Source organism: Erigeron canadensis, chromosome 3 (assembly GCF_010389155.1).
Source record: "Erigeron canadensis isolate Cc75 chromosome 3, C_canadensis_v1, whole genome shotgun sequence".
Taxonomy (NCBI): Eukaryota; Viridiplantae; Streptophyta; class Magnoliopsida; order Asterales; family Asteraceae; genus Erigeron; species Erigeron canadensis.
The window spans coordinates 45,681,914-45,698,409 of NC_057763.1; the positions used below are offsets into that span (position 1 = coordinate 45,681,914).

The window sequence follows — 16,496 nt, forward strand, 5'->3', positions numbered from 1 at the left end:
ACGAGAGAGATGAAAAAAGGACAAACCCCAGGGGTATGTAATGAAATTAACTCTATATATAAATATAACAATAAATAAATAAATGTGTGCAAACATGCTTAGAAGTGCAAATTTTAAATGCGTATATGCTAATCACAAGAGTTTAGTTATTTACTCGTAGATGATGCCACATCTATACCCCTTATAAAGAGTATTAGATCTCTTAAAATTAAACACCCCTACTTAAACATAAACCCTTATATACCTTCCTTTCTCCCTATCTATCTAATCATTACACACTCTCATCAATCTTCTATCACCCTTCGGCCTCCGCCACCGCCCTCCTTCTCCACCGCTTCTCTCAATCTCCACCACCGCCTCCCTTTTATATCGTCTTCACCTTCTAGCCACTACAACGTGCGGGTACTATGCTATTTTTTCCATATTTATATTTGGCATAATCTTTATGTCTATTTTTAGGTTTATACTCAATATTTATACTTACACGTACATAAACTAACCACATTTTGCATATCTTTTAAGTGTGTGGAAATTTTATTTTGTGTTATAAATTAATTAATTAATTAGAGACTTCTAATATTGTTAGATTTCCACCTTAGAATTAGATCATGTTTCAAAACCTTATTGAACTAACGTTTGAAAAGGTGAATCAAACTATATCAATTAAAAGTTTAAATGTTTACGCATTTCTAAGTGAGTTTTTAACAGAAAAATACTCCATAATTTATTTATGCACATTAACACTTATAAGCTAGCTAGGTTGTTATAGTTAGCATTTTGGATTGTAAAAAAATTACGAAAACAACCATATATAAACGACATTAGAGATAAATTAATTACTCCATATATCTACCATTCAATGCCGAAACCTAACAAAATTTAATTTTAAAGTATAGAAGTGCCTATAAAAGGATTGAAAGATATATATGTACATACATTGAACAAATCATACTCAAGTCATATTTCTCGTAATTCAACACGATCTAATATAAATGTATATGTTTTGATCATATATATATATATTGAAAATGAAACATATGACGACGACATTGGTGTATCTTAACCTAGTAGTAATATTGACGTCGTTCTTGTTCAACGATGTCATGATGACATGCTGCAATGGTCAGCATGTCATAGAGAATGAACATAAGCTTAGGGTTATTGCAGCTAAGTACAACGTTACATCCATTATAGTGTTTGGTGATTCGAGTGTCGATCCTGGTAACAACAACGATCTTCCCGACACGTGGCATAAAGGCAATTTCTTGCCTTACGGGAAAGATTTTGTTCGTTCAATACCCACAGGAAGGTTCACAAATGGCAGACTCGCCACTGATTTCATCGGTAATTAACATTTTAATCAGTGATAATAATACTCTTGCAATTCATGAAATTAATATTACTGAAAACTTTCAGCACTACAAACTAAATCAATAAATAAATATGCATGCATATATATATTAGTAATATATGATGCATTAATTGTGTTAGATTCTAGCTACTCGTAGCTAGCATGGGCGATTTGTATATATATATATATACTGATAATAATTAATAATTTGCTTGGTTATTAATTGTGTGAATGCATATATATATATGCAGCTGCTGCTTTAGGTTATAGATCAGAAATAAAAGCGTATTTGGATCGAAATCTGAAGGAAGAAGACCTGGTGCATGGTGTTAGTTTTGCATCAGGCGGTTCTGGTTATGATGATTTCACAGCCAGTATTACTGTAAGCGACCTGCTTAATTAAACATTACTATAAAATCAACTACCTAACTAATGATTTAGCAGATTATACTAATTAATTAAGGTTTTGCTAACTACGGCATTAACACTATAGTGGTATAGTAGTTAATGTACTAAAAAATTATTGTATGATTACCATAAAATTCGGGCCAGAGTAAACTTTTGATATGAGAAAATATAATATTACACGTTAATGATCATTCTACACAAGCCTTGGGTTGTATTTGACATGTTCCTTTACATAAAACTAGTTAATCAATCCGGATTCAATCCGGACAGTTAAAAACCTGTTTCTATTATAAATGAAGATAAACATATTTATAATAGGTAAACTTTGATGTTAATATTATCGAATTTAATAAAACTTTGAACATAACAATTATTTAAAAGATTCAAAACACCTGTACATATTGTATATTCGAAACTTTTGGATACTTAAATGAATACACACATAAAAGTGGTTTTCAAAAAATCTAAAAGTCGACAATAATGTTAAAATGCAATGTGCACTTACTAATAATAGAACCAAATTTGCGAATTGCAAGGATTCGAGTCAAAAATATGAAAGGAAAATAATACATAAAATTGAATGGTAAAATTATAAAAGAAAGAAAGGAAATTAAAAAAGTTGTTAAATTAAAAAAGATATACTTTTTGTAATATTACATCATCTTTTTCATCTTTTTTAAAAATAAGGTGTGTAGAATATTTCTAATTTGTCACATCAATTTTTTTTATAATTAGTCCTAATGCCCGTACGATGTACGGAAGCTATATAAATTGTATCATAAAGAAATTCAAATATACCTTATACATGAATAGTGAGTATATAAATTATGGTTAAAGTAAATCGATTATCGAAGCTAAGTTATAATTAAAGGTAATAAGTGTGTAACGATAAATATAATATATGTTTAGTTAAAGTTTTGAATTTACCATAACTTTTATAATTACATCAAAATCGGAACTTGTAAGCATAGTGGATGACGGCAAATAACCTTGTGATTTTGGATCAAAAACTCAAATTTTTTAAGGCTTCATGTTAATAACTTATTATTATAAGTAATAGGAGTTGAAGAATGACAAAAGAAAATAAGACAATTTTTGACAATTTTTTTAATGAGAAAATGATCAATCAAATAAGGTTATAATGTGTTTTATATTTATAAGCCAAGTGTTAAAGTTTAATTCCAAGTCTAATAAGCAAATTGAATCTTAATACAATTAAAAAAATCTAATTTAATAAAAATAAATAAATAAATTGACACATGTCGATTAATAATTACGTTACGTGTCGTTTTAAGAACATCTCAATCCTGTTTTAGTTTATTGGTAGATAGATGTACTTAGTTCATATAGTACGAAATTTCACATTCATCGATTCATTGGTGTTCAAATGATTAACAATTAAAACCATCAAGAAAAAACAACTAGCGCAATCATCTTAAAAACTGTATAGTAAGATAGTACTGTTGAGTATTGACGTGCATGTGCGAAAAAGTCCAAACATGTCATTAAATCTTAAAACATTAAAACAGACCATACATAGAGTTAATTTTCAAATTTATTACGTAAGACAGAATTATGGCTGTTAGACCATACATGGGTCAGTGAATATATATGCGTGGGATTGAGATTCTCTAAAGTTAATATCAATTTTATAAGTAAAGTTGATGGATGTGGACCATTGGATTAAAATCAATGTTTAAGATTAAAATATCACTTTTAAATCTTAACCTTTGATTTTAATTCAATGGTCAAAATTATCTTAACTTTACCTATAAAGTTACTATAACTTTAGGGAATCTCAATCCATATGTGTGGTTGTTCTATATCCAAGTTGGGTGTAGAATCCTTCACATCTTGATTCTTTAATTTATAAAAAAATGTAACACCTTGTCTTACCACAATACAATAGTTGCTCGGACAAACGTCCCAGAAGGGTCACCCATATGGCATTACTGTCGTCCGAGCACACTTAACTGTGGAGTTTTCTTTTCATCCACAACCAATGTGCCCAAAAAACGTTGTGTTATGAGGTGAATGATACTACTTATAGCAAGAATCTCTTTCGTATGTCAGCGATGTATGCTTATGTGAAAAAACTTAAATAGAGCGTAGTATTTAGTTTTCATAAATTTATAAACATACCTCCAATGTAAGTTTTCTTGTTGATGTGTAGAATGTTATATCTCTTAAAAAGCAATTGAGCTACTTTAAGGAGTATAAAAGTCGTCTAGCAAAGCTTGTTGGAGAAGATGATGCTCATAAGATTGTAGAGAATGCGGTTTTCGTGTTAAGCATGGGTACAAATGACTTTTTACAGAACTATTACGTTGATCCTACTCGACCCAAGATGTTTACCATCACCCAATACCAACGTTACCTAATCAACTGCATGGAAACTTATGTCAAGGTAATTAAATCATTCTAACTTGTTCTTTGGCAACAATTTACGGCTAAATTAATGGAAACTTGTTCATTGGTTATTTCCATATATATAATGACAATCTTTCCTTTTGGTTTAAATGGTATAATTGGGTAGAAGAAATTGAAATACAACTTGTGATCTTTAAGTTAAAGTTTATTTTTAATAATGTTTAACATTTTAGAAAGGTGAATTTTAGTTTTGAGGGTCTAAACTATGTTAATTGTCTTATATAGGAAATGCATTCGGTTGGAGTAAGAAGATTGGCAGTTGTTGGAATGGAACCATTTGGTTGCATGCCTCTGATAAAAACATTAAAGAACAGTGCGGTTAAATGCAGTGAAGATATGAACCAAGTGGCCATCTCTTTCAACTCTTTATTGAAAGCAAAGTTGTCGGCCCTCAAGGCAACATTGGGCATGAGAATTGCCTTTGTTGAAATATATGGTCTCATTCAAAACATTTTAAAACACCCATCAAAATATGGTCAGTACTTATATATTATATATATTATCCCTTCATAATTTATTTACTTCGAATATAAATACTTTGAAGCTAGTGTTCGATCATTGCTTTAATTAATTTGTTTTTGGAGTACAATTTGAAACGAATGATATGATTTACACAATAGATACGATATTGGCAGGTTTTAGAGAAACCGAAAAGGGTTGTTGTGGATCTGGATTAACAGAGTTTGGAACAGCCTTAAAGGGGTTGAGTATGTGCACGGACCATTCAAAATACGTATATTGGGATGCGGTCCATTTCACAGAAAACATGTATTTTATCATCGCAGACGAGGCTGTAAAATCTATAATCACAAGTCTTTAATTAATTAGCTCCAAACACATTATCCCACCATCTATCTCGTTTATGCTGTGATCGGGTACAACAACACAATTAAGGGTCAAAAGTCACATCCCACGAATGTTGGTTTATGAATATTTATAAAAGCAACAGGGGCTTTCACTATTATCAGGCCCTCTAATTACTCCATTTCAGTAGTGTTAGGTGTAATTTTGTTGTCTCGGTCAATTTCTTCATGTGTATGTCGTTGAAGGTTTTACGTGTAAGCTTGCAAGTTATCTTTAAAGTTACAATTAATTAGTATAATTAAATGTATGAATATTGTTTGCTTTCTTTTATATTTGAAGTTAATGAAGTTATTTTCTATCTTATATATTTATTTCTATACTAGATTTTAGACCCGCGTCTAACACTGGACACGGGTTTACGATATTAACAATATTATATTATTATACATTTAAATCATAAAAGCTTATAATTTTAAGGATATACGTTTCTAAGTGTTATATTTTGTAAGTTTTAGTACAATAATCATAGGTTCGTTACTGTCATTATTAGCCGAGACATATTGATGGAACGGTTTGGCGTAGTCATTCCACAACGCACATGTTATAAAAAATTCTTTTTTATAGAATATTTTGAATCAAGTTGTACTCATAATATGATATTATTATGAAAAATAATTAAGAATTAAAATATAAACATATTGTAATCATGTGACATTCAACTATATGTATTTGATCATGATGCTGATCCATAACACGGATATGTTTGTTTTCAATCACATGTCATATATATGATAATTAGATAACAATTAGAATTGTTTTTATAGTTTTTTGATAACAATTAGGACTATTTATCTGAGTGACAAAGGTAACTTTAAATATTATTACGCAAAACTAATATATAAAAAAGTAGAAAATTATGTACCTTTTTTTATTAGAGATCATATGAATTTTGAATAGAGTTCATATTGATTTGGATTTAGTATTTAAGTACCTCTCTGTTATAAATCGTGTTTTGTTATATGATCATCTCATTTCTGTGAAAACTAAATATTAAAATTTGTAATTTATAAAAATCTAATCTAATATTTGTTAATAAGTCATTACGTGTTGAAAAAATTTTTTATAGACAATATTTCGTATGTTGAAACTTTTTTAACTAATTAAATGATTGTAACCTTTTACAAATTCTGTCATGGCAAAAAATAAATATAAATTAAGTATTCAACGCTAAAAAGTGTAAATTATCGATGGAAAACAAAAAAGTGTAAATTAATGAGATTTTTTCTACAATTTATTATAAATACTAATATAATAATATATTAGGATAATGATTATTGTGATTTTTAATTTGTAGTTTATCTAAATGATGACATTGAGCGATTTGATTGGTTAGTAAGTCATTAGTTCAACTGTCTTATAGTATATATTAAGATTAAGATTATGATTAAGATTGACATTGTTCATTTAATTTTTTTAAATTCTATTTTTTAGTTAACTAGTATTAAGTATTCACGCGCATAAACAAAGGGGTAAAATAAGATGATATTGTTACACATTATTAATTACGACCAATAGTACTCGCGCAATACGGCGGTGAGATGGTGGAGGTGATAGGTCATAGGAGGTGATAAGTCATAGGAGGTGATAAGTCATAGAGTATGATAACCGAATGCTTTAGAGGTACGAGCTCCGTACTCGGATTTAAAAATTTGTCAAAAGTATGTCGAATGACATCTCTAATGAGAGAGCATGAAGATTTAAGAACACCCATACAATTTTTATAATTTATCGATATACGGTTTTTGAGATAAAAGATTTTGAATAAATTAGAGGAATAAAATGATTTATAAAGAAGTAAAAAAAATGAGTGATTGAGATTTAAGAAAAGAGAAAAACATGAGTGGTTGTGATTTAAGGATATTATATGTACATTAAGAATGAGGATAATTTAGTTAGTTCAAATCATCTTTTGAGATTTAAAAAAAAAACAAAATGCTTTATAAGATAGCATAGAAGTCGGGTAAAATCTGAATCACAAAACCAAAAAACACAAGTTGTTGAATCATCTACTCACTATTATTCATACATTGTCCTCTAAACATCTCCAGAATTCAGAACATATTTATTGAATGGAAAATCCATACACTAGTTATATATGGGAAGTGATATTCATACCACTGTTTCTGATTGATGTACCACAATGTACAAGTTTTACAGATGACTGTACAAGCTAGTATTGCACAAGTGTGGTACATCAATTAAAACAAATGGTACGAATATCACTTCCCGTTATAGATGGTATTCGATTTTGATATGGTCACAAAAAATACGTTTGTTTTTTTTTTAACAATCACAAAAAATAATGTTAACTTTTCGATGAACAAACAAAGCTGAATTAAATGTTCTTTCCCTCTAATCATTTTCAACTATTTTCTTTCACCGAATGATATAAAATCTTTAACTTTAGTTGACTATTGTTTTGTGTTTAATTTCTAATGATAAGAGTTTACCCGAACTAATGTCTATACTATTTTAAAGTCTCGAGTTCGATCTTTTATAAGGATGGCAAAATCTTGGGGTTTTTCCCTTTAAATACTTGTAACGACTCATGGTCAAAAAATATCTTTGTTTATACGTGCAATGTTTTACCATTATACGCTGAGGTTTCTCCGATGTCATATACCGACTGAATGTTCGGGGAAAAAAAATCTCCATTCAAAGTACTGAACTCCAGGGCTAGTAATATTTGATCCAAATAAATAACCCAGAACTCATCAATTTATTTGATATTTATGTCCCAGATCGAATAACCCACCAACCTAATAACCGTTTAATCAAGTTGGGCATATATTTCAAACGAGTTGATGGGTTTACATCGGTCGCATTTCGTGTGCCCTAGTGTAGGTGGAGGTTTAAGCGGTGAGAAAATAAGTCAAAAGAAAAAAAATTATTAAAAATAAAATAAAATATTAAATAAAAATAAAATAAGCGTCTTATTGGGCCGTACATCATGAAACTAATTTGGGTAGGTGGAAAAAAGAAAATAGTCTCATTGGGCCGTACATCATGAAACTAACTTGGGTAGCTGGTACCGTTGGACTAACAAATGCTTAATAGATGTCCAGTAGCTGGTTCTGTTGGACTAACAAATGCGTCATAGATGTCCAAACTATATAAGTAAATACATATTAGAATTTTAGGGGGTGTTCGATTTCCAAACCAATGGTGGATCATTCTATATCGAGCCTTATTTTAGAAACTCATTTTTTTATAACTATATTAAAAACTTTTAAATTATATATTGAATTACATGTTTTTTTTTTTCATTTACATGTGAAACGTTATAAAAAAACATATCGTAAAAGAAAGCTTTTTTCAAAACCTTTTATATACTCATTTGTTAACATGTGAACGAAAACATGAACATATTCACAAGTTCACAAAATGTTATTTTGAAGGTTTTTTAAAAAAGTTTTCTTCTACAACATACTTTTTTATATCATTTCACATGTGAATGAACAAAAAAAAAACACTTAAACAAATATATTATTTAAGAGTTTTCATGGTTCTTAAAAAAAAATGGTTTTCAAAATAAGGAAACTCTTATATCTTATATTTATATTAAAATTTCTTAGATAGTTAGATGTAAGTTAAGATATGATTTCAATTATTTATTTATCAATGTTGATTTATATCACTATTTTTCTATTCTCGCCCCTTTTTTTCTTATCTTTCAAGAAACATTATTTGTGTGTATGCGCACAAACATACAAAAGCTAGTATTCAGTAAGTTACTTTTTTTTTTCCCAACATATTGAGAACATCTGAGAAACCGAGATTTAAAAGGTAAAAAATAATTTATTACACAATATAAACATTTTTGTATAGTTTATTACATTTTTTTAAACTTCAAACCCATTAAATAAACAAAAACTTTCATTTTGAATTAGATTTTATGATTTTTCAAAATGATTTTATGATTTATATAGAATTGGTTGTCATTAAACACTGCTAACAACTAACTGTCCTTGAGGAATAAGTTGGAAAAAACTCCTTTTCTAATTGGCAATCTTGTGTATATATCTTGAATTGTTTTCTAGAGCCATATCACTCGGTCCATTTTAATAGGTGAACTATCAAGACAGTTGGTAGGTAGCAAAATCCATCACATGCCCCTCGTAATAATGGTCACATTAATTATTCTCACAACCATTTAGACAAAGGAAAAATGGGGAAATCAAAAGATAAGCGAGAAACAACATTGATGGAACTATGATGCGCATAATTTTTCAAGTTTCATGGTTTTGATTCCGGTATCAAAAACTGAAAATGATTTTCAAGTGAAACTGAAACTTGTATCTTTAGTACTTTCCATAATCGGTACAGGAAAAAAAGTATCCAAATAAAAGGTTCATAGGCATGGATCGGTATAATGTTTTGGTGACTTTTAAAATCGGTACCTTTGTACGGGACGACACCAGTTACACTTACACACACATTCCTAAATGGAACAACACATGTTTCTGAAAGAAAAACAAAAAATTTAAGTTAGCCTTAAGACAAACGGTACGTATAGTAATGCTTTTTTGAAAGGCGGCTGGTATCCCGACCACTTTTTTGTTAATTAAACTAGACTATCGCTGCAAATAGTGGTGTTTTTGTCCATATCCAACTATTTACAGCGATTACTAACAGGGGCCCCGCTATTTTTTGCCAGAATTATCATTACAGACAGGGGGCCTGCACCATTTGCAGCGACTATCGCTGCAAATAGTATGTGTGGTCTAGATACCAAAAAAGCTTGGTTGGAATATAAACCCCTTTTTGGAATCTTAGATATTACATAGATTTTTAAAATAATATACATCGTGAAATTATTTACAAAAAGAAACGTAGCATGTATATTATTTAAGTAGGTTATTTGATATCAACCCGGAAAGTGAATTAGTTTTATTAACTAAGTAGATTATTATCGCGTAATACGCGAGATACATATTTATAATATCATAAGTTGATAATTATTTAACCTGGCAAAAATTAAACCATTCAAAATACGAAATATTAGTGGTCATTTAAATTCCGGTTAACAGTGATCAGACAGTTGAAAAATTGATGCATCATCAATTAGATGTCTTACTAAGTAAAGTTTTCGTTTCTTTGGATGTCTTTCATTCATCCGGATATGTTTGCATTGTGATTGCACTTGTGCTTTAACATTTTGCTCGGATAATATAGTTATATACTAAAATTACTAAGCAACTTAATTATCAATTTATATATCGCATTTTGTGTTAATCTAACTTAAAATCATGCATAATATAATTGCATTTTTTATACACTTATTTTTCTGATGTATAATTGTAATTGCTTACTCTAGACTCCGTATTTGTTGTTTAATTCTTTATTAAGAAGGCCGGTTTGACATCCGGTCTGGTTTTCAACACATTGTTTGAATAAAAACGTTATATAATAAAATAAAAAATCCTATTAAAAAATCCTTATAACCAAATTTTATTCGTTATATGATAAAAATCCTGTACAAAAAAATAATTTAATACAAACGTATTTTTTTCTAGCATTCAGTCGGTATGCGACAATAGGAAAACCTCACCATATGATAGTGAAGCCTTGCACGTACCCTAAACAACGAGATGTTGACCATGAGCCGTTACAAGTATTCGGAAAAAAAACCCCATGACTTGTCATCTTTAAGGTTCGAACTCAAAACCATGGGTAAAATCTGAGATGCCTCTGACCAGTTGGACTAGTTATCATTGGCTAATAAAAACGTATTAAAATAGAAAAGAAAATTCTATTGTAAAAAAATTTAAAAGTAATTTAAAGGATAAAAAATGATGTAAAAAACATACAAATATTAAGCCTATACAAAAAATTAATTTAATAAAAACTTATTACATTAGGAAAGAAAATTCTATTGTAAAAAAATAAAATTAATTTTAAAGATAAAAAATGATGTAAAAAATATAAAAATATTAGTTTCCATAATTATATAATTTTACAAACTTAAATAAAAAAATAATAATAATTTAAATTTATTAAAATAAAATTAAATCTAAAGAAAATTAAATAAGGTATATGACATCATCATTTAATCTAATGACTCTAATTGAACTAACCAAGTTTTTTTTCTATATATATTTAGAGATAGTCCCAAAATAAAGAAAGTTATTATATATAATTATTATAACTTTATATGTATTATAATACATTTATTATCTGTTATTTATTATGTATATGTAGGGACTAGGGAGTACGTTGTTGTTTATGATGTGCAACATAATAAGTATATACTTTTTCTTTTTTTCTTAACATTCAGTCAGAACACGATATCAGGGAAACATCATCATATAATGGCAAAGCCTTGCACGTACCTTAGATAACGAGATGTTGACTGTAGGCCGTTACAAATATTCAGAGAGAAAAACCTAAAGTTTGTCATCCCTAAAGATCGAACTTAATACTTTAGGTAAAATCGAAAGTGCTTCTGACCAGTTGAACTAACCATCAATAAATATATACTGTACTATTTTAGTATTTTTTTTTTTATTAGTAGTAAGCTAGTTAAGTAATAACTATTGGCCGGGGTATATGCCACTTGATCATCAAACTCTTTATATAGAGTATCACGTTTCATAAAAACCTTTGAGATTGAGAAAATGATGAGTACTACAAGCTCTCTTCTTTTCCTCATCATTTTCATCGTTCATAATCTACTTCTAAAACAATCATATGCCCAGAAGAATAATACAATCTCCGCTGTTTTCGTGTTTGGAGACTCAACAGTAGACACAGGAAACAACAACTACATTCCTACCATCTCGAGAGGGAACTTCCCTCCTTACGGCAGAGATTTCCCCAATCATGAAGCCACCGGAAGATTTAGCAATGGCCGGCTTGTGCCTGATTTTGTCGGTATATATATACACATATCATGAATTTACACTCTTTAATTATTTAAACCAAGTTATATATGTCTTAATCTGGTTTCGTTTTACATTAATATAGATGGAGTATAATCAATAGACCAAAAAATTTAGTCATTGTGATTTTGCTCTATTTATATATATGAGGTTGATAGTACATACCATATATAGTACTCGTATAATGGTTATGTTTTTTTTTTTTTTGTCTAATAAAGTTTTGATTTATATATTTTCATTTGCATTGTGTAGCTGAATTTGTGGGGGTGAAAAAGAATTTGCCACCTTACTTGGATCCTAGTTTAACCATTGAAGACCTCATGACCGGTGTTAACTTTGCTTCCGCTGGTGCTGGTTTTGATCCCTTGACCTCCCAACTTGGTGTAAGTTTTATTCATATATCTCCTTCTTGCCCTTAATACAAATCAAACACTCAACACATGTACACACACACACTCGGTGATCTTTCACACGTTCGAATATATAGCATTATAGCCTATCCGTATGATAATGACAAGACCATATATACGTGTACTAGCTTTCGATATGAGTAATTAACATGCAAGATCATAAAAGATGTATAGTTCATTGAACTTTCATATTCGACGGGCAAAATCTAGCTAGCTTTCAATTCGTATATATACACATATAATATGCGTGTATATATATATATGATATGTCAACCTCTTTGATATATGATGTTGATCAAAATTTATGTAATTGGCCACACGAAGATATATAAATACACGTACATTGTTTCGATCAATATGATTTGCTCATTCGTATACGATTGTTTTTCATGGGTGGTCCAAGAGCAAGCTTATCATTCATGTGGTCCTTAATTGGCAATTAATTTATACCAATTTTACTAGCGGCAATCATAAGACCAAACATATATGTGTCACTATATAGAAAGAGTTGATGAATAGGTTAATTAGTCAAACCTTTAAATACTGTGCACTTTTTAGGTTTGGCAAGGGCCTGAGTTTTAATGAATATCACATGATCATTTGTGAGTTTATACTCCGTACGTCATACTTTTATTAGTTGAAATACGATTCAATGTGATGGTTGGTTAGTAATATTTTTCTTTTACCTTTACAAATATAGCAAGAAAGAAGGGGAATAATTAAAGGGTAAAGATTTGATAGTTGTGGACTTGTGGTATGTAGTTGGTCTTTTGTGTCTTAGTAGTGGAGAAAGTGAAGGAACGGAAATCGTGTCGATTGTACCCAATTCTATCCAATTCAATAAATGTGACAGCCGATAGGGTTCCATACTTCCATCAATCAATATGACAAATACCTTCCCAACAAGCAGGATTAAATAGCGAATATATGATTGTGCCAATGATTTTGATAGTAGGAAAATTCTTATGACGTTATTTTAAAAAAATATATTATTAGTCTCTATGTGTGTCTACGAGACTAAGGTCTTGTTTGTTTAAAACTTAACGAACTTAATCAAAAATACTTAAATCATTACGTAATTAAAAGTGTTTGTTTTTTTAATTTATATTTATATTTATACTCCCTTATAATACAAACTAGATATTCTATTTTTGGAATCTTTTAATCTCTTAAAACATTTATAACATACTTCTTTTATCTATTAATTACTTTCATTAACTCCTTAAGTCACATGAATTATTTTACATCAATTATCTATCTTATTCGTCGTCGTTGCCACTATAAGTCGCCACCGCCATCACCAACACGCTGCCACCTACACCGCCACATTGCGCAGTTATTCATCTATATAAGTCGCCACCGCCATCACCAACACGCTGCCGCCTACACCGCCGCATTGCACGGTTATTCATCTAGTAAACAAAAAAACAACTATATTGACTTAATCCATATAAACATTATTTATTCATTTTATCAAATTCGTTCACTTAATAGTGAAAAAGAAAACATCCCTAACATTTCAATAATATCAATCGCAAAAATAAGAATATAGTTTTCACAAGATCAACTAAACAAAAATAGTCTTTACATTTTGTAAAATAAACTATCTCCCTCCATTTTAAACCGTCTATACTGAAGGAAAAAAAACTCAAAATACAGTTAATTTTCAACATTTTTGCACCTTACACATTACATCAACCCAAAATACCCCAAAATAATTTTCAACATTTTTTCAACAACACACCCTAAGATGTCACCCAAAAGTGTGGAAATGAGACATCTTGTAAGGTATGAGCTCCTCGCCACACGTGAGGAAGGTACAACCCAACTAGGGGATGCGAATAATGGCTGATATTTTATATTTTTTGGTTTTTCTAAACTCTAATTACAAATTATAAATTATATATATAAACCATGTAATTGAATGTAATTAAATAAATAACAATACCAATAATACTATTTTCAAATCTGTTTTATTGTTATAAATAGTTATAGTAGTTTGTTTTCCTTGTCTCATAAAAAAGTCAAGGGGGCAAAGACCAGACCGACCCGACCCGACAATTGGGCAAAAGTGTAAGATATTAAATAAAACCAAGAGTTAAATGCAAGAATGGTCCCCGTGGTTTGTTACTTTTTGCAACGGCAGTCCTTCTCTTGATTTTTTAGCAACCGTGGTCCCTGAAGATATGTTTCAGTTGCAATGGCGGTCCCTCACTAACGGAACCGTTAGTTAGTGTCGTTAAGTTTCCCATGTGAGTAGCACATGAGAGGTATTAATGTTTTTCCCTCCTACATAAACAGAGAGGTGTTCAAAAGTATATATCCGTATCTGACCCAATTTTATGCTTTTTGTGTATAACTCTTTCTATTTCTATCTTTTAGCTCTTGTAACTTGCTAGATGGTCTATGTCCTTCCATAAAAAAAATAAAAAATAAAAAAAAAGTGCCTATAAGTTTATTAGTATGTTCACAGTCTTTACAGGTTCTTCCAATGTTAAACTCTAATTAATATCCCCTTAATTTGTTTAACTATCATTCTCTCTGTAGATGGCACTTACCCAATCACAGCAACTAGACTTGTTCAAAGAATATAAAGCAAAATTAGAGGTGGCAATAGGTAAGGAAAGAACCGATGATTTGGTCAGGAGGGCAGGGTACCTTGTAAGCTCTGGCACCAACGATTTCACTTTCAACTACAACGGACCTATACCTACTCGACGCAAAGCTTATCCTACTATTTCCGAGTACGAACAATTTCAGTGGCAGCTCATTGAACAATTCTTGCAGGTCAATTTGCCATCTTTGATCTACATTTAATTTATTTATACTTCCATATATCATATATTGAATATTAATCAAAAATGCCAATTATAATGTATCCTTTCAAAATAACGAATATATGGTCATGAATCAACTGAAGTAGTTTGATATATATATATATGTTCAGGATTTAATGGATGAGGGTGCAAAGAAGATAGGAGTAGTTGGTTTACCCCCTATCGGATGCTTGCCTGCTATCATTACTACAAACTCAAAGACACCAATCTCCAACCGCGAATGTATTGCAAGTCTTAATACTTTATCAAGAAATGTCAATCAAATGCTTGAAAATAATCTCAAAGGCATCCAAAGGCCCGGCACCAAGCTAGTGTATGCAGATATATACACCCCTATCATTGACATGGTTGAACAAAAGACTAAATATGGTAAAGGTTTTTTTATTATTATTATTATTATTATTATTATTATTATCACAACCTCCTCTATATATTAATATATGTATGTTGGGACATGTTAGCTACAATAAACAAGTAATTATAAGTCATCCTTGTCAGTACTACATGTATACATGTGTTATAGGACATTAGGATGATTTAAGGTCATACAATGTCAAATGAGTGACACCTATATATATAGTAACCATACAACATTGTCCATTCCATACCAAAACATTACTTATAGTGAGAACAATTATAGTACCCGGCCATATAGTCCAACAAGTCACCTTTGGGCTTAATTAAGCTCTTGTATATATGTGTGATGTGAACCCAAAATAACAAAGTAAAATAAAAGGTAGTTGAACACTTAGTGAAATGAGAGTAATTCAAAGTATCATTGAAACTTTTATGTCCAAGGCAATCTTCTCAATTACAGAGTACGTATTTTCTTAATTTCATGTACAGGTTTTGAAGAATCTCATAGGGGTTGTTGTGGAACTGGATTAATCGAAGCAGATTTTGGGTGCAACCCAAAAACTCCGTTATGTGATGATGTCACCAAGTACGTATTTTGGGATGGATTTCATCCCAGCGAAAAAGGATACCGCATTATCTTCAATTCCCTCAAATCTTTGATTCTAGAGAACTTAGCATGAGTGTTGCCTTTTGTCAATGTTGTAACTTTATCTCTGTTTTAGCTCATTGGTTGTATCATTATAAAACCTTATTGTTAATCATATGAAAGAAAAGAAATACTGTATTGTTTAAAGATTTGAGAAAATTATGCACACATATCACTTGGTTTCATATTTTCACTTTGTAATACATGATCTTTGACTATAATGCAGAGCGGAGCTACAAATATTATCGAATGATTTCATCGTGAAAATAATCAAGGCATAAAGAATAAAATCAGAAGATTTAAATAAAAAAA

The 16,496-nt window shown here is 30.1% G+C and overlaps 2 protein-coding genes across 2 annotated transcripts; both read left to right on the forward strand.

Annotated features, from left to right (window-relative positions):
• The first annotated feature begins 941 nt into the window (after window positions 1–941).
• On the forward strand, window positions 942–5,364 carry LOC122592366 (GDSL esterase/lipase At5g45950-like). Its single transcript, XM_043764573.1, has 5 exons — window positions 942–1,344; window positions 1,603–1,733; window positions 3,933–4,166; window positions 4,415–4,664; window positions 4,825–5,364. The coding sequence occupies exons 1-5, from the start codon at window positions 1,029–1,031 to the stop codon at window positions 5,007–5,009; spliced, it is 1,116 nt and encodes a 371-aa protein (XP_043620508.1). The 5' UTR covers window positions 942–1,028; the 3' UTR covers window positions 5,010–5,364.
• Window positions 5,365–11,647: 6,283 nt separating this feature from the next.
• Window positions 11,648–16,331, forward strand: LOC122592613 (GDSL esterase/lipase At5g45960-like). Its single transcript, XM_043764889.1, has 5 exons — window positions 11,648–11,926; window positions 12,187–12,317; window positions 14,892–15,131; window positions 15,292–15,550; window positions 16,028–16,331. The coding sequence occupies exons 1-5, from the start codon at window positions 11,671–11,673 to the stop codon at window positions 16,216–16,218; spliced, it is 1,077 nt and encodes a 358-aa protein (XP_043620824.1). The 5' UTR covers window positions 11,648–11,670; the 3' UTR covers window positions 16,219–16,331.
• Window positions 16,332–16,496: the final 165 nt, after the last annotated feature.